General features: G+C 33.1%; 1 protein-coding gene and 1 long non-coding RNA gene across 20 annotated transcripts in view; one reads left to right on the top strand and one right to left on the bottom strand.

Moving 5' to 3' along the window:
* The window catches only part of RBM26 (RNA binding motif protein 26), a 78196-nt gene that overhangs the window by 18085 nt on the left and 38651 nt on the right, over window positions 1-21460 (bottom strand). For 12 of the 19 annotated variants that reach the window (XM_036011237.1, XM_036011240.1, XM_036011239.1 and 9 more), the window contains exons 12-20: window positions 20332-20496; window positions 19550-19681; window positions 18225-18296; window positions 10014-10139; window positions 9594-9668; window positions 7814-7981; window positions 6144-6248; window positions 2645-2857; window positions 1058-1144 (exon numbers count right to left, since the gene is read on the bottom strand). In XM_036011237.1, the coding sequence (XP_035867130.1) occupies window positions 1058-1144; window positions 2645-2857; window positions 6144-6248; window positions 7814-7981; window positions 9594-9668; window positions 10014-10139; window positions 18225-18296; window positions 19550-19681; window positions 20332-20496 (1143 nt within the window). The remainder of the gene's footprint in view (window positions 1-1057; window positions 1145-2644; window positions 2858-6143; window positions 6249-7813; window positions 7982-9593; window positions 9669-10013; window positions 10140-18224; window positions 18297-19549; window positions 19682-20331; window positions 20497-21460) is intronic. The other 7 variants (XM_036011247.1, XM_036011249.1, XM_028526970.2 and 4 more) reach the window with 3 other exon arrangements.
* On the top strand, window positions 14357-15289 carry LOC118497318. The gene is made up of 2 exons (XR_004899845.1): window positions 14357-14891; window positions 15143-15289. It is a non-coding gene; the product is annotated as an uncharacterized LOC118497318 (long non-coding RNA).

Raw genomic sequence — 21460 nt, 5'->3', positions numbered from 1 at the left:
AAGTTTATAAGAAAGTTTTAAACTCTTATCAATTATAAATTACAAGCTTTTATTTTCATAAAAGATCATTAAATAAGAGTCAAAACTGTATTTATAAAAACAAAAGTTTAGAATAAGGAATTCCTAGTCTATAAAACTATCCACTTACCCACCCCACTAACCTAGAAACTAGGTTATTCCAGGGCTCAGCTGAACACTTGTCTGCAACTTATCAGACCCAATGTCTTTAATTGGTTATAATGTCCCAAGAGCAACTCCTACCAGGTAAACTCCAGCAATGTACCACTGTGCTGGCAGGAGCTACAAAAAGGATAAATCAATCTTTAGCAGGTTTCCCAAAACTTATTTACCCCACAATCAACTAAAACTTCTGAAAACCAACAAACTCTTCCATTCACATTAGATAACCAATTTGGAACATTTACTGCATTTTCCCAAGGACAAAATGGTACATCTATTTTTCTACAATCCTAAACAAAGAACACACAAGGCTTAAATGGTTCCTATAAACCCCCCATACCTCATACCCATTCTCCTTTTTTTTGATCTTTTAAACCCAGAAGAAAGAAAAGGCTGCATATACTTTGTGGTCATTCTTTGGAAAGACAATTCAACATGTACATAGTTTAAGACAACAATACTAAAAGGACTCTAAAAAGCTACAGTTTTATATCGTGTCTTGGGCAAAAAAGCTGCAGAGGCACAGTTGGGCATATGCTGAGCTAGGGGCACTTCTTTAGGGTTTAGCCAACTGGGACTAGGAAGCAGGAGATACAAATGGTTAAGAAGGGCAGCCACGAAGATTCGCCCTCAGCTTCTACCTTATCCCTCACCACTCAGTCTGACAAAGAAGACTGGGCCATCTGAGAAAAATGATAATGAAAAGTGAGGAGACCTTATCTCCTGTGAAAGGAGACATACTTTGTATGTTCTATCTATTGGCAAAATGTAGTTATTTGGTAAGTTAAAAAACTCATTTATATTAAAATTTAAAAGCAAGATTTATAAGACACTTAAATCAGAATCTTCAATAAATTAGAGTATTTGTAATACTTACTGCTTCAGCTTCTGCTCTCGTCTTGAATGTAATTACTGCGTGAAGTGAAGAATCATCAATCTGACAATCTTCAATTTCACCATATTGCTTTAAATTAAAAACAAGTATTTCCTCCAAATAAATATTTTGAAATAGCCAAAATCCTAATGGTTTTTAAAATATTTAAATACAAATAGTATAATCCAGAGCATATAACAATTCATGGTGATTAACAAAAATAATGAATAATTCATTTTAGTACTTAAATGTACTTAACTGTAAGATAAGGCGTGTCCTATCTTCCAAATACAATTTACTTTATTTTACAATTTAATTTACTATATTTTCTAGAATTAAGGAAACTTATACTTGATTGAACTATTATTTAAATAAAGGAAACAATGATCAAAGACAGCTTCCTTACTGTCTTTTCTTTTATACTCATTATTCTGACCTCGCAATGTGCTAAATTCTTTCTAAAGCAGAGTATTTTAATCCTCAGAATATCCTCTGAGGGTTTTGTTTTTTTTTTTTTGGTACCATTTCCAACTTAAAGATGGGGGTAAAAAAGACTAAGAACTTAAGTGATTTCCCCAAAATAATTAAGTTGATTATCAGACTAAAAGTCCAGGTCCTTTGATTCAAAAATTTAACACCAAGTAATCCTGATTTCACTCTTACTATACACTTCTCTAGACCGCACATACACACACACTCTTTTAAGCCATTTAAAAGCTAAACATATGAAATTTTGCTTGTTTTGGTTAGGTTTTATTTTTTACATGAAGAATTTTTCTACAAACAGCAACTTTATCATGTAAAATTCTATTTCTTTATATATCATTAATACCTGCCTTCTTTCTTACTCCAAAATAAAATTATAAACACAATTTCATTAAATACATACACTACTCCGTACAGAAAAATTCTGTAGAGCATATTAAAGACAACAGACTTTAGAATCAGTCAGATCCCAGCTCTGTCAGTTGCTAGCTGAGCACACTTGAGTAAGTTAATCTCCTTATCCTTCATTTTCCTCATTTCTAGAACAAGTACAAAAAAGGCACCTACCTCACAGAGTTGTCAAGATAATTCATAACACCATGAGTTATATAAGGCACTTAGAATAGCTCCCCAAAAATAAGTGCTCTACAAGTTTTAAGCTATAATTTTTATCCACTGTGACCAGTAGCAGTTTCATTTCTAGGTTGGCTAGATCGATCAAGAATACAATATTAATAAATAAAAGTTCCATCTTAATTTAAAAAATCTGCATGACCCATGGCAATGCGTTAAATTTTAAAAGTATTAAATAAAACTAAATTATAGGACTTTCCTCTCTAAAAACAATAGTTTAAATCACTTATTTCACAATATCTAAAGGCCTACTAAGTATAAGAATGGTAACATTTCTTCCAGATAATAATTAAACAAACAAAAACCCCTACAGTTTGTTATTTAAAAGATAACATTATAAATTAATCAAACTCTTTGGTCAGATTAATGGGTGTAAATTACTCATGTCATTTTCATAATTTCCCCTTTAATATATCCATGATCCCCAACAATGATTATCAATACTGGTTTTGTTGTGCAGTAAGAAAGTACCGCAAAATGAGGAAGAAGATCTTCTCTATCACTCTCTGTAAATGCAGAAATCTCCAATGCCCTGGGACGGTGATCCACCACAGCATGACCAGGCACACCTCGACCTCGACCTCGACCTCGACCCCGACCCCTGCCTCGGCCATGAGCTGCACCTCGACTCCTTGAATGAATTCCTCTGCCCCGACCAGATGAAAGAATCCCTCGTTTTGCAGCCTAGAAGAAATTAGACACACAGGTTAAACATCACAATTACTAACACAAGCCAACTGTTATACTTTGTCAGATAAGTCAAACTTTTATACGACATCATATTCAAATAATGCCCTATAAAAGGATCTCATAATTTCAGTTGAGATTTTTACTTTCTAAAGTGAAAGCAAATTTATGTAGTTAATGAATCAAGAAAGCAAATAAATTAATTTAAGCAATGTTTTGAAATTACTAAACGTGCTTTCTTCTACTAAGTTCTTACTCTTCAAGATATCAGTCATCATCACAAAAAACCCAGCAATTCTTGATTTCCAAATAACAGTGTTAAATGTTACTTCTGAAGTCAATTTAACACACACACATAAAATATCTACATACACAATAAATGTATTTTCCCATTTGTGACTTTTGAAGTGTTTCTATTTGTTTCCCTGTTGACTTCAGTAGGTAGGTATTCATCTTAAATTCGTTATTTTGATCACTTACAGTAACATCATACATCCCAATGTTGCACAGTAATTTATATTCCACCACATCACTCTATATGAATAGCACACCATTCTTTCCTTCTACAAACATTTAATGAATACTTCCTATGCACACAAGTCCTTACCCTTATGAAACTCAAATCTTAGAGGGGCAAGATGACATTAAGCAAATAAGTTTATATTCTATAATTACATTAATGAAGTGACTCAAAAAATGAAGAACAGAACACAAAAGATCTGCACAAAACCCTAAGATTTGCAATAAGTAAACTAACACAATGAAAGTTTCATGAGGATTTTCTCCCCTGGTTTTATTCTCTACTTTATCCCCAGCACACATAATAGTAGCTGGCAGACTGTACATACTTAATATTTGTTCAATGACTCAAAGAAAGAAAAACAAGCAAGGCCAGGGTAAGAGGGAGGGGGGTGGTTACAGCATAAACAAAGGAGCAAAGCTGAAAGGAACATAGTACTTCAAAGCATGAATAGAATCCAGTGAAGATGGACCACATGGGATGGAGAGATGAAGCTGGAGAACTAGACAGAGCCAGATCATGAATAACTTTTAAGAATCACATTAAAGATTTTGAATTTTATCCCAAGAGCCATGAAAATCAATTAAAATAGGGGTGTCAAATTCATTTTCACTAGGGGCCCTATTCACTGGGGGCCGAAACAATTCTAGGACTGTATAAATGTAACCATTCCTTAACAGTTAAGGAGTTGAAATTACATTCAGCCTTTGAAGGCAACTGCGAGACTGATGTGGCCCCCAGTGAAAATGAGTCTGACACCCCTGAATTAAAACATTTAAAGCAGACAAGTAGAGTGATGTAATAAAATCAGGGTTCAAAATGTTATTCTGGCAAGCGTTTTAAGAACAGAGCAGAAGGAAGACAAGAACAAGCTGGGATACAGTCAGTGGTCTCCTTCAATAACCCCAGCCACTGAAGACAGCTGGTCTATAGTGGAGTCAGAGAAGTAAACACATTGAAGATATGTTTGGAATTAACATGTATAAAGCTTGGTAATTAACTGGACATGAATACTGAAGGAAAGGGAGGAATCAATGAAGACTCTCAGATTTTTGGTTTGGGAATTGTGTAGATGGAATTTAGGGTCAAAATAAGCACAGTTTTGAACATGCTGAGTCTGAGCATGTAAAACATTCAAGCGGAAATGTCAAGCAGGCACCACTGCCAAATCTCTGCAAGCATAAATATTTCCATTTTTTATCTTAAGACAGTAAATCTTAACGTTAGCTAAAATAATCTAAAACCCAAATAAACTTCAAAGGTCAAGGATTAATGTTAAGAACAGACTAGCACACACCAAAGTACACTCTGAAGAACGAAGTGCTCCCTGAAAATGGGAGTCCATGGACAAGGAAGTTTGAGAAACACTGAATTTTTAATATGTACTTTTGGAGATTTACAAATTAAAAGCTTCTTAAAAGCCCAAGAGCCAAAAGTCATGTTTAATATAACCTCTTCCAAGTTTATTTGACCTCAGGACCTTTTCACTAATATCTGTTAACCAAAAAAAAAAAAAAAAAAAAAAAAAAAACTGGACTTGCTAGGGTGAACAACCACACTCTGGGAAACACTGCATTACTGCATATACTGACTGCAAACTAAATGGCTAAAGTTTAGCCATTATAAAAAATAAAGAATAAAAAAACACACAAATTATTCAGTGTTTGGCTATATCATGATAAAGAACTAAAACACAGACAAGTAAAATTATTAGTAATACTATTATTTATTTACTAAAATTACTAGCCAAACTTTTTAAATGATAATTTTTATTAAGCCCCACCAACACAGGCATCGAATCTCCAGAATGGGGAAAACACAATTTCTATATTAACAAAAAAGAAATCTGTATTTTCCAAAACCTGTTACTGTGGGCAGAACACACAGGTAACCGCATCCAATTTCCACAGAACACAAAATATGCACGTTTAGGGGCACCATCCTATGGCTTCCTATGATTGTTAGATAAAAGAGACCTTTAAGAAAAATGCAGTGGCTGCTAACTGCTAAATCTTTAACACCTGGATGATTTGTGCTATGTCAGAAAACGATGATCAACTGGCTAGCAAATGTGTAAAAGAATTATTTTCTCAGATTAAGCAAAAGTAATAATCTAAAATGTTAAAATTAAACTGGAACACCAAACAATAAATATAGACAAGTACCAAATATGTTGATGACATTAATTTCCCTGTACTTAAAAATATAATTCTGATTTTTATACATCATTTTGCTAAATGTTAAAAATTCTCATGTATATAAATCAATTTCACTTGATTTTTTATATAAATAATCATATGACTGTAAGAAAGTAGTTTATTTCCTCTCTTATAAATATCCACAGCACCATCTATAGGCAAAACTTAAGCATGTTCTTCAATATAGTACTAATGCTAGAAGTCTGATCCTTATAGGACTTAATAAAATATGCTTATTTATGCATAGGATGTCTGTGAAATAATAGCTGAAAAGCTTTTAATAGAGTCTAATCCAGGGAGAAGGACAGACAAAAACCAGAAAAGTAGCAAAATTCACTAGAAATGGAAGAACTCAGGTATACAGGTAGAACAGCTGCCATCCCTCATTATAGAACAGATTGTATGTATTAGCTCTAAAAAATTTGTTAAACTCCCTCTTTCCTATATCAACTCCCAATATGTATGCCAGAGACTGCCAAGAATTTTTGACTAGCATGACGGGCATGTGTTTTCAAATAAACCACCATAACTACATCTGTTCCTCTGCTGCTTTGATGAAACAGACCTCCAGCTGTAATTCTGTATACTTCCTCCTAAGTTCAGTGACTTCTTCTCCAGCTTGCATCTTCTTATATAAATCCAGCTCTGTGTCAAGCAATTCTTTCTGCATCTATAAAATAATAATTAATATTTTAGGTAACAATAATTAATAACCTACATTTATACAAAACATTTTACAAAGAATTTTTACACATTACCACCTAATCTATATATTTCTTCTCTATCTCCTGTCTTACCACCCTAGTCCAAGTCATCAATCACCTCTCATCTACACTACTGTAATAGCTTCCTAACTTGATCCTACTTCCACTGTTTTCCTATAATTCATTTTCCATACAGAGACCAGAAAGTTCTATGAACTGATATAAAGTAATTTTCAGGAAACAATTAGGAAAAAAACAATACACCAAGGTATTAACAAACAATAGATAGTATGCTTTTATGTAGGAAAAAATACATACACACATACACTAAAAAAGGAAGAGTAGGGAACAGTGTCAGGGATCAAAGGGGAAAAGTCATCTACATACTCATGTACCTTTTCATAGTTTAACTTCGGAATCAAGTTGATGTTTCACATATTCAAAAAATAAAATTAAATCAGTAAGCCTTGGCTGATGTGGCTCAGTGGATTGAGCTCCGGCCTGCGAACCAAAGGGTGGCCAGTTCAATTCCCAGTCAGGGCACATGCCTGGGTTGAGCAATAGGTCCCAAGTAGGGGGCACAGGAGAAGCAACTACACGCTGATGTTTCTCTCTCTCTCTCTTTCTCCCTCCCTTCCCCTCTAAAAGTAAATAAAATCTTTTTAAAAAATTAAATCAGTAAGAATGAGGAGGATCCAAAACTGAATACATACAGAAACACACTCAACTTGATCAAATTTTATATAACCACACAAAAAGTAATACTAGACAACAGTTCTGATTCTATACCATTAGTGGAATATATTGTGAGGCTATAAAGACCACAAATAAATTCTAAATTTTATTTTAGTTAGTTGCTGGAAGTAGCAATTCTGAGACTATTTGGAATATATCACCAGACTGAGCAAATGGGTACTGTATTGATGTTAACGGAAACCAAGCTGTCATTATGGGAATGGGCAGATAAAATAAGGAATAAGAGAAGGAAGAATCCTATGGTATTGGATGAGAATCAGAAATACAATAGGTAAAAATGATTTTATACAAGTATACATACACTAAGTATAAATATGGTATATAACTCTGGTTTTTTTCTTAATCACTTATTACCATCTGAAATTAACTTGTTCACTTATTTGTTATCTAATGAACTTTCCATTGGTGCAATAAATATATTCTGTACAGCGCTGTCAGAATGTTACTCTCCTGTTAATGTTTTATATCACAAATTCCTAATAAAATAAAGCTCAAACTCCTTAGACAAGCATTCAAGTACCTATGTCATTTTACCTTCAAGCTATCTTTTCAAGATTATCCATAACTATTCTAATTCCACCAGTAATTCACAGAATTCAAAAGATTAGTAATTTTCCTGTTTGTGTTTACTTATTAATTAAGGAAGGGGAGAATGGTAGCATACATTGGTCAGATTTTGAGCAAAGGGTATTGTCTAAAAAAAAAAACAAACAGGAATCTTAACAATGTAATGTTTTGTTTTTTAAGTAGTAACATGAATAACAACACAAAATACCTGAGTCTTGGTTTTTATACTTTTTGGAAGACAGCGTCCAGGAGAAGTAGCTTTGACCTCATCTTTCAACTTGGTAATATTTTTTGTCAAAACCTCTAACGTTTTCATTATTTCTGCTTTATCTTCAGACTTCATTGCTTTGTTTTTCTCCAATTTTGAAATTAACATCTGACAAATTTTTAAAAAGAAAAAATGTAAGATACTTATTCCTATTAATAATCCAAACACAGCCAAATAAGCATAAAATAAACATATACTACTTATAACTTATATATGCATAACAAGGATTATAATCACTACAATAGCAGATTGGTGATACTACCTATCTCTATTCAAGCCTTAATTCTGGCTTTTTCCTAAAAACTATAATATTACTATTTGAACATAAGAAACTCAATTCAATCCCTGAAGAGTTACCAATTTGAAATAGTGCTGATAATTTTATTTTCTTTTTGTCTTAAGTTTTTATTTATCATTTTTTTAGAGAAGGAAGAGAGAACACTGATTATTATTCCACTTATTTATGCCTTCATTCATTCATTAGTTGATTCTTACATGTGCCCCAGCTGGGGATCAAACCTGCATCCCTGGCACATGGGGACGACACTCTAACCAACTGAGTTAAACTGCCAGGGTTGGAAAATTTCTAATCTACTGGTGATTATTACTGCCTCCAAGCACTCCCACTCTAAATGGAATCTGTAACCCAGAATGAATTACAAGAAAAGTTTTGCTTTCCTTCCATGTGAATAAGGTATTAGGAATATGGGATATATAATTACTTTACTTGTTACAGGGAAACAGTACCTGGCTAGCCTAGGAATGATATTCCTAACACGGAGGGAGAACAAGAAGATAAGCAGAGTATTATGGGGTAGAAGATACCATACAACATCATAGGTTCTGTGAGTCAAGATGGCTTCACAGTTTTTGGTGTAAAACATTGTAATTTCTCTTTTCAAGCATATCAGAATTTAAATTGTAAAAGACATCCAATTTAAACCAAAATGTAAAATTTCTATATTTTCTTCAGTATTTTGAAATGTCATTTCCTTTATTACCAGACTTGATCAAGAACTTATACTAAATTAATGTTATAAACTAGAGCAACACTATAAAAAAGAAATACTGCAAGCCACCTAAGCAATTTTTAACTTTTTAGGAGTCCCTTTAAAAAGATAAAAAGATACAGCAAAATTAATTTAAGAAATAATATATTCTATTTAACCAAAGATATTCAAAATGTTCCAATTCAACAAAAATGGAGATGTTTTACTTTTTTCTTCATACTACGTTTCTGAAATCTGGCATGTTTTTTACACTTACAGCACATCTCAACTTGAACTAGACAAATTTCAAGTAAATAGTCAGATGTGGCTGTTAGCTACTTCATTAGGCAATATAGGACTAGAGGATCACAAACCAATTAAAGAAAGGTACTTATGCCAATATTGAGAAAAAGGCTCCACATCAGTATCTGCTGAACCAAAGTACTTTGCACGGCAACATACCTAGATAAACATTCTTTATCTTCATTTCAAATCTGATAACCATAGTTCCATTAAGCTACTCAAATTCCCAGTCCACTATTTAATGTATGCTCTTTATCCCCCATATACTAGCAATTGATAATATACTTAATCACTGACAATATTTCAGTTTTTCCATGATCAATTACAGTAAATGCTTTTCAGGAATATGTATACAGTGTAAGATTAAATTACCTCAATGCTATAACATTTAAAAATATATTTTGCCAAATCTAGCCTTAATATTTTACCTTCTGTGTTTCAATGTGCTTTTCTAAAATTTCTTGTTTCCTTTTCCTTACATCCTGCTGAAGCTTCAGGGCTTCCTAGAGAAAGGGGTCAAAAATATCATTAGACTACTCACCGTTTATTTTTCCAATAAACAAAATGATCCAAGAAGACAGAAATGGTTTTAACTGCAGAAGCTTGGCAACAAAAATTAAATGCAAAGTTTTCCTATTTAAAACTTAAACATACATGTAAGTTTTGAAAAGTCAGGACAACCTATCATCCCAAGAAAAAAAATTTAATATTTACTGCTACATTATGGAAAATAAAAGTTCAGTGGCAGCTGACATACTCCTTTCAGTCTATTACAAGCACTGACAAAACACATACATGCACAAAAGCTTTCTTATATGCCAGTTTTGTACAATAATAGCTGTACTTACTTGTTTTTTTTTCTGTGCTTCATTATTATCAACTGCAGAGGGGGAAACAAGTAAGGTTTTTTGTGCAGCCTTCAAAGCAGCTGGATTATACACCGTTTTTGTTAGGCCAGTAGATGTAGATAACACCTACCAATACAAATTCAATTTTGTAAAAAATGTATCAAGCATCCATGTTTTTCTAAGTTCTGTTTTCTTATAAAACAATGTTAAAGCAGTTCTGTCAAAATTTAGCACACTAAACTAACTATATTACATACATACAATAATTAAATCATTTCTTGATTTCAAAAGAAAGGTATAAATGATGGATAAGCTATGACATAAAAAAATTTAAATTAATATACCTACAGGAAAAGAGCTTCACAAAAAACAGACATACAAAAACTTCACAAAAAACAGTCATTCCTATATCACTGAGAAAATATTAGTTGCTGAATATATTTGCTAGTACTGTAGTTATTAGAAATAACTACAGAAAGTTGTATTTAAGAGCATGGCACAGGAGAAAACTGAATGCTGGCCCTCAAACAATTTGCAACTCTTTTTCCCTCATGGTAATTTGTAATTTGCAGTGTAGAAATTAAGTTTGCTGCTTTCTTTCTCCATTCCTTTGCTAGCGTTGCTCCTTCTGCTTCGAGTGACCTTATTCCCTTAAGCCCAGCTCAGGTTCAGCACAACCAGCCAAGACCTCCAACAAAGTCCTAATCATTTATTGCTTCTACCTAGGTCCTTCTATGAAAATTTATTCCTACAGCTATTAAGATATTTAGTACATATGACTCAATGATATATTGTTTCTCTCCCTGTCTACACAGTAAATGTCTTGAAACAAAAACAATGTCTTTCTCCTCTTTGCATTTCTTCCAGGACCTAATCCTTGCTACTAATTAATTATGAGACCCTGGGAAGTTCAAGTACCTTTTTGGACCTCGGTTTGTTTATGTATAAAATGAGAAAGTTCAATTTGATGATGTATAATTTCCTTAACAAATGTATAAGAGTAATAAAGGTTGATTTTTGGCTTGATTTATTGCTGTATCTTCAGTGCCTAGAACAGTGCCAGGGCACAGTGTAAATATTCAATAAACCAAACTGAATATTCACTTAATAAATATTCACTATATCAAAATGAAACGATGATAGATCTGAATGGACAACCTTTTCTACACAAGGTTCAAGTAAGTACCACATTTTGCTATGTGTAATGGGCACCCACATTTTTATGCTAATTCCCATGTGCAATGCTCACCCTTATTTTTCCCTTAAAAATTTGGGCAAAAAAAGTGTGCATTATATACAGCAAAATATGGTATATTGGTTCCTTTCTAATCTGTACAAGCAAAATGTTTTAATTTCCATGGGGGGAGGAGGGGTGGCAGTTGGTTACTGGTTCTTGGAAAGGAGTGTAGGGATCCCTTCACGGAGATCTATTTTGAATACTATAAAAACAAAACATGAAATCATATATATGAAGAATGTAACTTCCCAGAGGAAAAAACATAGCTTCCGAAGTCTGAAAGGAATTCATGACCAGAAAGAGGGTTTATTAAAAACTATATAAACAGAAGAGCATCAATGAGGAAAAAGAGCCCTACCTTCTAGCCACTAAAATGTAAATATTTGGGTACCAGAGAAGTAGCAATCTCGACTCTACATTGTAATCTTTTATCATGAAATTAGATTGGAGAACATCACAAAGTTTAGGTAACTCATCACTATTCCAGAACACTAGCTTCTAAATAAAATAAAATTCCAGAATACTATATTTATACTCGTTCCATACAGCACAACTGATGTTTAAAAATAAATGTTCTTTGTAATATTTGATGTGTATCAAAATTTCACTGCTAATTTCTGCAATAATGAAAACTTATAGTCAGATATCACTAATATATAAAATGTTTTATTCAGTAAAACACAGGATAAACAGATTTATTTAGTTTGTACTGGAACTTCAGTCACCATTCTTTGTGATTCTAGAGAAAAATTTCTCCCATGCTACCTTACCACATACTACACAATACCAAACTGTACAATTATATAAAGAATGAGACAATAACCTTAAAGGAAGAAACACAAGATAATCTGCTGAAAACAGAGTTGGAGTGTTTCATAAACTTTTCTTCATGAGAGTTCTATAACAAGTTGAAAACTTGTAACCGAAAAAGGTTTCTGTACTCAAATCAGTTGGGAACAATAAATATCATAAGCCTATCTTCTACTTTCAAAATGTATTTTATCAAAAAAGCTGTGAGAAAGCCAGAAGTAAAGAAATTATTTCTTTGCTTAAACATTTCTCCAATTTCAGTGAGTAGGGAATGCTCCTTTTCAAAGCTATTTTATTAACATCAGATATTAGACTAAGGAGAGCTTTTCAAAGTGAATAAATATATTTGACAAGAATGAGAAGACTCCTTTATTCCTAGAAACATTCCACTCCCTTATTTTATCCAGGAACTTCCATTTGTAAAAACAGAACAACAGCTAACATATTTCACTGAATTTAAGACATCACTAATTTTGAAACACACTATCCTTTTATATTCCCCACTAAAGAATAAAAAAGCTGCCAATTACAACCATAAACACCAATGACTAAAATGGAGCCCAGTTTCAGAGACGTCAAGTGTGAAAATAGAACATCTTAAAACAATGAAATATATAACTGCAAATATTACTCACTATTTGAATCTATTTGATTCCAGAGTCTAGACAGTTAAGAGTTTGGCTAGCAAAAATATCTGTATATTCAAAAGAAGAAGTTAGAGTTGTGATAAAAGAGAAAATCTGTTAAAAATGAAGCCAGTGGAGGGAAGTAATAAGCCCAACCGAAAAGATGCCACAATTCCTAAGAACACAGCCCAAGCATAGGCAGTGGACTTTGCAAACTACCACACCTTCTCTATTTTCCAAACAGATTTCTGTATGTGCTATATTTTTACATATTGACCTTATTTCCACTGACCTTATCTCATTCACTTATTAACTCCAACTGTCTGTGAATACCTTTGTATTTTCTATATACACAATCATGTCATCTGTGAGTAAATAGTTTTGCTTCTTCCCTTCCAATCTTTATGTCACCTATTTCATTTTCTTGCCGTTAAGGTACTGATGAGGCCCTACACTACTGAAAAAAAGTGAGAGTTGACATCCTTTCTTGTTCCTGATCTCAGAAGGAAACATTCAATATTCCATCCTTGAGTATGTTAGCTGTATGGTTTTTCTGAATATATATTTTGCCAAATTAAGCAAGTTTCTTTCTATTCCTAGTTTTCAGAATGGTTAATGTGATGCTGTTTAGAATATTATGTTTTTTCTACTGAGATGATGATATAGGGTTCTTCCCTTCCATCCTCCACCCCAATTTATTCTGCTAATGGAGAGAATGATAATGGTTTCCAAATGTTAAATCAACCTTGCATTTCTGAAATAAATCCTACCTGGTCAGGATGTATTATTATTTTTTTCATATAACTGGACTTCTGCTAATATTTTGTCTAGGATTTTTGTGCCTTTGGTTCATGAGACATTAGCTTGTAATTTTCCTTTCTTATATATTTTTCAGGTTTGGTGTCAAAGGTATATTGAATTCTTAAGATCAGCTAAAATGTATCATATGTTCTGTTTTTAAACTATACATCACTAGTACCTTTTACTTTTCAAGACAAAAGGCCATTTCCCTAACAAGATAGAGGTTATAATCTATAATAACTCCTGATCCTATTTCCTATGTAAAATATTACCAACTGTAACTATTATTAATATACTTAAGACAGAGGAAAACAGATTTCTGTCACGGATAAGAATGGAAGACGACAAAATATTTTGTAAAAATTACTACAAAAGAAGGTAATAGAAATAAAGTACTCCAAGTGTCACTTTTTAATAAGCAATGCCCATGTTTGAATCAAATATGAAAGAAACACAGTTTCGATGCTTCAGTCACACTCACAGTAAGTCAACCCGTCACATTCTAATGGGTTTCCAGAGCAGAAGTGCCTTGTAATGCAATGAAAATACAGTATCTGAAGAGTTACATGTAGGAAGTTTATTAATATAATTACTATATGGTCAATTTTTATTTTAAGTAAATAATAATCTTTTCTCTTTTTATTTTTTTTAGATTTTATTTATTTATTTTTAGAGAGGGAAGGGAGGGAAGGAGACAGAGAGAGAGAGAGAGAGAGAGAGAAAGAGAGAGAGAGAGAAACATCAATGTGCGGTTCCTGTGTGCCATGGCCTGCAACCCAGGTATGTGCCCTGACTGGGAATCGAACCTGCGACACTTTGGTTCGCAGCCCACGCTCAATCCACTGAGCTATGCCGGCCAGGGCAATAATCATCTTTTCAATAAATCTGAATGTTCATTTATGAAAGTCTCTTTCTGTAACATATACATGTGTTTTCTATAGCAAAATCTAACCAAATAGAAATTCTACTGAAAATAACATGATTTAAAGTTAAATTTGTAAAATACTTTCAGCGGTTAACAGTTTTATTTTTTTCAATAGTACCGAGTGGCTTAATAGACACAAAGGAATTAAAGATCTTGCACAGAAATATTTTAATGTCTAAGAAAAATGTGTAGTCAGTAATCATTTTTTGCTACAAATAGCTTGGTTCCCAGAAAATTCTGCATAGTAAATTATTTTAAAAACCATATTTCTCTGAAGAAAAAATAATCTTGATTGCAATTTTAATTGAGTAATCCAGGTATTAACCCTGAGAGGCCAATATAGTTTAAAAAAATCAAAATTAGTAAGTTATTAAAAAACTACCACAAATTTTCTTAATCTTCATATTTAAGATAGGAAAATTACACAAGTACAAATTTAAAAACTTATATGACTGCATTTAAAGTTCAGTGAACAGAAAGTAAGACTTAGCCCTGGCTGGCGTAGCTCAGTGGATTGAGCGCGGGCTGGGAACCAAAGTGTCCCAGGTTCGATTCCCAGCCAGGGTACATTCCTGGGTTGCAGGCCATAACCCCCAGGAACCGCACATTGATGTTTCTCTCTCTCTCTCTCTCTCTCCCCCTCTCTCTCTCTCTCTCTCTCTCTCTCTCTCTGTCTCCCTCCCTTCCCTCTCTAAAAATAAATAATAAAACCTTAAAAAAAAAAAGAAAGTAAGACTTGCTCAGAATCATACAGAAAGTCAGCTATGAAATCAACAGCATTAAGTTTCTATATGGCATGCAATGTCCCTTCAATTTTACCACAATTTCCCTCTTAAAAGTGCCATGGTACAGATGTTAGTATATCATCATACAAAAACAAAAACAAAAACAAAAACAAAAACAAACAAAAAGATGTATTTTCAGATAACAAAAAATACTAAGAAACAATAATACCCTGTACTATATGTCTGATACACCTAAAACTGGTAATAAGAACATTAAATATTCAAGTGATCTGCTAGCTTGTCAGAATTTAGATGGGCTTTAAGGTGATAAAGTAGACAATCTAAATCTTTTTAAGAAAACTAACCAGGACGGTATATGCAGCAGATGACTTTATTCTTCATACATCTCCCTACAGTAAGCAGAAGCACTCAAACATCATTTGACTGATCACTCTATTCAAATAGTATCTATCTCATAGCTACTACAATATTTTAATATTTAGCTGTATCAATTGGTTTTAAGTTTCTCCTCTTAGCCCTCTCACAAAAATAGAAACTTAAATTTTCTTTTCAAAATCACTGAAGAGTATACTCAATGTTATTTACAGTGCATTTGTGTATTTATTTGCTTTAACAATGACAGAAGCTAGTGGGTGGATACTAGTTTTGAGATTTTTTTCCTGCCTTCAATAAATATTTTAAAAAGTAGCAATATCTGATGATGGAGAACATTCTTCTATTCTTCCTAAGACTTTTCTGAATAATTAACCTCTAAAGATTTCTGCAGCAAAAATCACTATGGAGTAGGGGAAGAGACAGCACCAAAAACAAGCAAAAATAAAATGCTATTCTTTAAACAGGGTCACTGAAGATGACTACAAGTTATATATTTGTAAATAATTGCTTTCCTGAAAAGATTCTTTACAGTATTTACAAAATTTACATTTTTTTTCATAAACAGCCCACTGCCATTAGTGATTTTTCACAAATTGTTAGTTGTAACTATATTAGTATATTATGCTATCAGTTCCAGGTTTCTCCCCTTTTTATCCTAAAACCATATAAATCATGCTTTAAAAATATGAAAGCAGTAATAAAACATACTAGAAAAGTTTTGTAAAACCTATTATCAGGTAACTTCAATTTCAGAGTCCAAATTTCGACATTAACAGATACCAAACATAATCAGGCTTTTAGACCTCTCCAGAACCGCTAAGTTAAAAGACCTCATATTGTTATTTTTTTCTTAGTTACTTAGTATCAAGGAAAATAAACCTAATCAAAGCAAATATTTACATACTGCTAAATTTATTAGCACAGACTAAGGGACACGAACTTAGAGAAAAGGGGGGGCATCATGTGGAAAAATTTGGAGGTTTCACAGAACAGGTTAGAGAGTCTGCAATCTTTAAAAGAATGATTAGAATTCAGTTAGGCACAGGGAAATACATTCCAAGAAAATCATCACCAAAAACAATAAAAAAATAAGACAAAAAATAGCAAGATATAATAAGTAGAAAAAGACTCCTTAGAGAAGAAGAAAGGACTAAAGTAGAGGTAACAGAACCAGAGTAACAGGAATGATGAGCTGTCAACCAAGCTGTCCTTTAGTCGAGGAAATGAAGGTTTCTGTAAGGAACTCACATTAAAATAAGTCTGAGAGCAAGATGGTGGCAGTGAACACGAGAGAAGGGAGGGGGCTGGCAGCTATGACACTGTATCTAGAGGCCAGGGACCTGAAGGTGATAGAGATGCAGACTACAAACACAAGCAAATGACTCAGAAGGCTTTTAGATTATACAAATTGGAAAATGGTGATATCACTTCCAAAGGTGAGGGCTATAAGAAATTAATTTATGTGGGAAGTAATGAATCATTCTTGGGCATATTATGCCTCAAGTAATGCTAAGGTGCCCAAAAGGGAAATCCAATTTAGAAAATGACACTGTTTTTACATAGTAAATAAGGAAAACAATATACTAAAGAATCAGTGAAGAGAGCATGTGTTCTATTTACCTATGAAGTCAATTTCCTATGTAACCTTCATAATGGAAAGAGCCATGCACCAAAAATAGGAAACCCAGAGTCTAGTCCTAGCTCAGTAACTCAAGTGTATAGGCCAACCAAAAACTATTAGGGCCTTACTCTCCTACCACTGCAGAGGTCATGGTCAAAAAAATTACAGCATAAGTCAAGTTTGTCTGCATTACTCAGATCAGCCTCAACCTCTGCAGGGTTAAAGTGAGTGTATAGAAATGGGAAAGATTATCTAATACGAATACTCTGTGATTTTATATACCTCAAATAAGAGTAAAGATCAGGGCATTTATTCATACCTAAACAGGAAAAAAAAACCCATATCTACATAGAACTATACGATAGGCCCATAAATGGTCTTAATTTAATCAATATTTGCCCCTTCATTAAAAAAAAAAGACTAAATGTATTGTCAGGCTGTACACAATAGTTGTTAATAATAAATATAAGTCTTACATTTATGTCATCTTTTCCAATTTACAAAATACTTTTAGCAGTCCATCGCCTTAACCACTCGGCCTCCTCATCCACTCACAAAATACTTTTAAATAATTTCATTTAATCTTTACAAAACTCCATGAGCAGGACAATTCTTACCATCACCATTTATGATGAAAAAAAAAAAAAAAAAAAAGGTTCACAAAGATTAACAGCACTGCCCAATGTCATGCAGTTAGTAAGTAAAGAGCCAAAGCTCAAACTCCAGTAAAATCCCTAGCTCATGGCCCTTTCTATTGGCTGCCAGAGTTTTCAAATTAAAATGTAAAATATCTCTAAAGAAAATATAGTAAATACAAAAAAAAAAAAGAGGAAGAATGAAGCACATGGAAACTATAGTGAGCGGCAAGTATTAAAACGCTAATGCAAAAAGTAAAAAAAGGTAGGCAAATATTTTTCTTTTTCAGCAAATGGAAAGCAAAAAGGTAGGAATAAGAGATATAGATACTACTAAGAAGCACAAGTTTGGATCTATGAAAAAAATTAAAAAAATTAAGATGCCACCTGAAAACATTTATGAAGCCAAGACAAACACATCATGCTTCTTCTTACCTTTTCAGTTGCTGAAACAGATGGCTTTGATACAAAACCCAACCTGTCCTTCACAGATAATTTAGTTACATTCTAAAAAAATTGAAATGGAAATATTCAGTGTTTCCCCAAACATATATAAGTCTGTTGGGATTTTGAACATTCTGATTCTACTAACATATACTGACTATAAAAGCATATAGATGTTTATCACAAAACCTGAGTCTTTTTCAATGACAGAAACAGAAAGAAAATGTGTATGGAAAAAACAAACAGTATGCAATATTACTCAATCATGAAAAACTATGATATAAAATCAGATGTTTGAACCTGATAGTTGCTAAAGTCCCCTCCACTGATACAGAATCCATAAATTCTTAAAATCCTATGTTGACAAACAAAGGTTGAACTCTATATTAGATTTGAGTAAATAAAGGATGTGCCTACTTCTTGAGCTTAAAAATAAAAACCATTCTTTCCTAAAATATGTTTGTTTTGTAACCAAATACACTGCATTTGCTTATGATTTAGAATAGGATTAGTTTTTTTAAAGTAATAATTTACCAATTTACATTCTGTATTTTATAACAGAATCTGAATACATTACTTTTCAGGAATTATTCAGAAGATTATTTTAATAAGGTGGCATCCATTAGCTAAGCAGGATAGTATATCCTAACTCTGTTTTATACAGCAAATGCTGAAACATCTGGAGACAAAGGAAAGCTAAGCTTCAGAGACTGAGGGTATAGGAATAAGAAATTGCCACTCAAGTATGGAAGGGAGTGGGAAGGGAATGACATATGGAGAAGAAAATCCGAGAGTCAGGAATAAGTGATGCAAAGTTCTGACAGAGCTGCATAAATAACTTGAATCAGTATAATATTAAGCATGCTAAAACCTGAGGGTTTAAGCCTTTCTGTCCCAAAAGCTTTGAGTTTAGGCTACTGCATAATTAACTCTGTAAAAGAATTCTAGTTAAGTAAAAGATGGTGGGAAAAATAAGATTTCGTGTTAGACTAAACTTCACTTCTCAGGCAGATTTGCTGGAAAATATCTCCTCTACAAAATGAAAAAGACTTCTTTCTTATAAATAAGTATCAACTAGAGAATAATTGAAGATTCAAATACTGTAGAAAAGGCAGAATATGAAAATGTTATAATAGTAACAAAAACATTTAAAGATGAAGTTCAAATATGTAGAGACTATCATTTCTATATAAAATATACACAGAAAGTAACTACAAAATATATACAAAAATTAACTACAATTGAAGTCTCCAAGGGAAAACAATTTCCCGAGAACCTACTATGTGACAGACACAACAGCGAGACTGTTCATTTACCTGGGGAAGATCTGAGCTGGCACTCTGGGCTTCCGCTGGTTCGACAGTACTGGAGGGTACTGGACCCAACCGTTCTTTGACGGACTGCTTCACAACAGGCAAAATGGGCTGCTGGACTAAAGGCTGCATCACCTCAGAATGAGAAAAAAACATTAAATAAGCTAACTAGTTCATGAGCATGGAAAGTTACCTTTATTATTTTTTTACTAAACTGCCCATGCAAAGGGTGTCTTAAAGTGCAGCTTGTAATCGAAACTTAGCCACCTTCCAAATTTCATGTTTTTCTTTGTATATAAGAACTTATAAAGTAGAGAAAAAAATTAAAATCTATACTTCACTATTTTTTCTTTTTCTTTTTAATAAACAGGAGAAAATTAAACAAAACAGACTGCTCTAAGACACCTCTACAAGCAATTAATCTAACATTACATACTGACTGCTTCACTGATTAAAAGACAAAGAGGGAAGGAAAGATTTCCAAGGTAAACCCACAGTCTGACTTTGTGAAATATGTAAGCTACCATGTTTGTACTGTCTCCTATCCACCCAGGACTTTTCTATATGCTTTGCACAAACCACCTTTTAATTTCCTAAACTAGGAATTCACTTCGAAAGAAAATGAATGAAGAGGTTAGAGAAATTAAGTAACTTCCTCAAGTCTATACATTTAACAGTGGTAGAGGCAGGATCTAGCTCAAAAGTCTACCTGACCACAATGCCTCTGCTCTTAAATGTTATGTTTTCTAACAAGGGCATTTAATTCACACAAATATCACCCTTACCTTTGGAGAGGTCGTTTGCAACTGCTGGTTGCTTCCTTCTCTGTGCCAATAAACCTTAATAAAGCGATTGTTTAGCACTGCTTCTGTACTTGATATTGCTTTCTTTGCTTCTTCATAAGTTGCAAATTGGATAAGGGCACCTTCAGGATCACCATTATAGGCAACCTAAGATTTTAAATATTAAAAATAGTGGATTTCCAAATGAATCTGTTGCTTCGTAACAGTAAAATTTCTCGACAAGTGAAATACTGGTTCTTCTATGTAAGATTCTATCTTTACATCTCCTTAAATCTAGATTGTTACAGTAGCCTACTTTCACTCCAGAAGAAACGGTAACTGAGGACTGTTCAGCAGAGTGGAACAAAAGCCTCTTCCATGTGACAATGAATAGAGGATGCTCATCTGCACAGATGTTATAAACAAGTATTCCAAATGCTTCATTTTTTACCCCAAATACCAGACTGACTATGAGAAATAATCCCTATGTCAATGAGTGACTTTTGGCCAATATCCAAAGCTAGGTGAAGACAGTAAAACTACTTTAAAAGGGGGTAATCTCTAACTAAAAATTACAAAAACATCCATCTGTAAAATCTTCTGAATATGTAATTCTCACAAAACTACTTCCAAGAGCACAAGAAAATTTAAGAAGAAATCATATTTTACACATAAGGAAACTGAGATTCAAAGAGTATATGATTCTACAGACCCCTATTAATGAGTACTAGACACACGCTTTTCACTTCAAATTTCTTGTTCTTTCAATAGTAGCAGTACTTTCTAAAGTGTGATATATAAACTGCAGGTGGTGTGAAGTATTGTGAAATAAGGATTAAGAGCACAGACTCTAAATCAAACAGCCTAACTAAAACCTTGACTGCTACTCTCACAGGAGCATGAGCAAGTTATTTAACCTCTCTATGCCTTTGTTTCCCCTTCCATAACAGGGAAACCCACACAATACTGTTGAGTCATATAATTCATGTATAACAGAGAGTATATAGTAAGCATTCATTACTGTATTCAATAAATATTTGTGACAAGGATGATTTTAAATCACATTTTTATTAATTATGCATTTATTGGGATTTAAAACATCGATTCATCAATATGTTTATTAGGATAAAGT

Source organism: Phyllostomus discolor, chromosome 11, assembly GCF_004126475.2.
Source record: "Phyllostomus discolor isolate MPI-MPIP mPhyDis1 chromosome 11, mPhyDis1.pri.v3, whole genome shotgun sequence".
Lineage (NCBI taxonomy): Eukaryota > Metazoa > Chordata > Mammalia > Chiroptera > Phyllostomidae > Phyllostomus > Phyllostomus discolor.
Note: the sequence above shows the minus strand (reverse complement) of the source record. Positions and strands in the feature narration are given on the sequence as shown.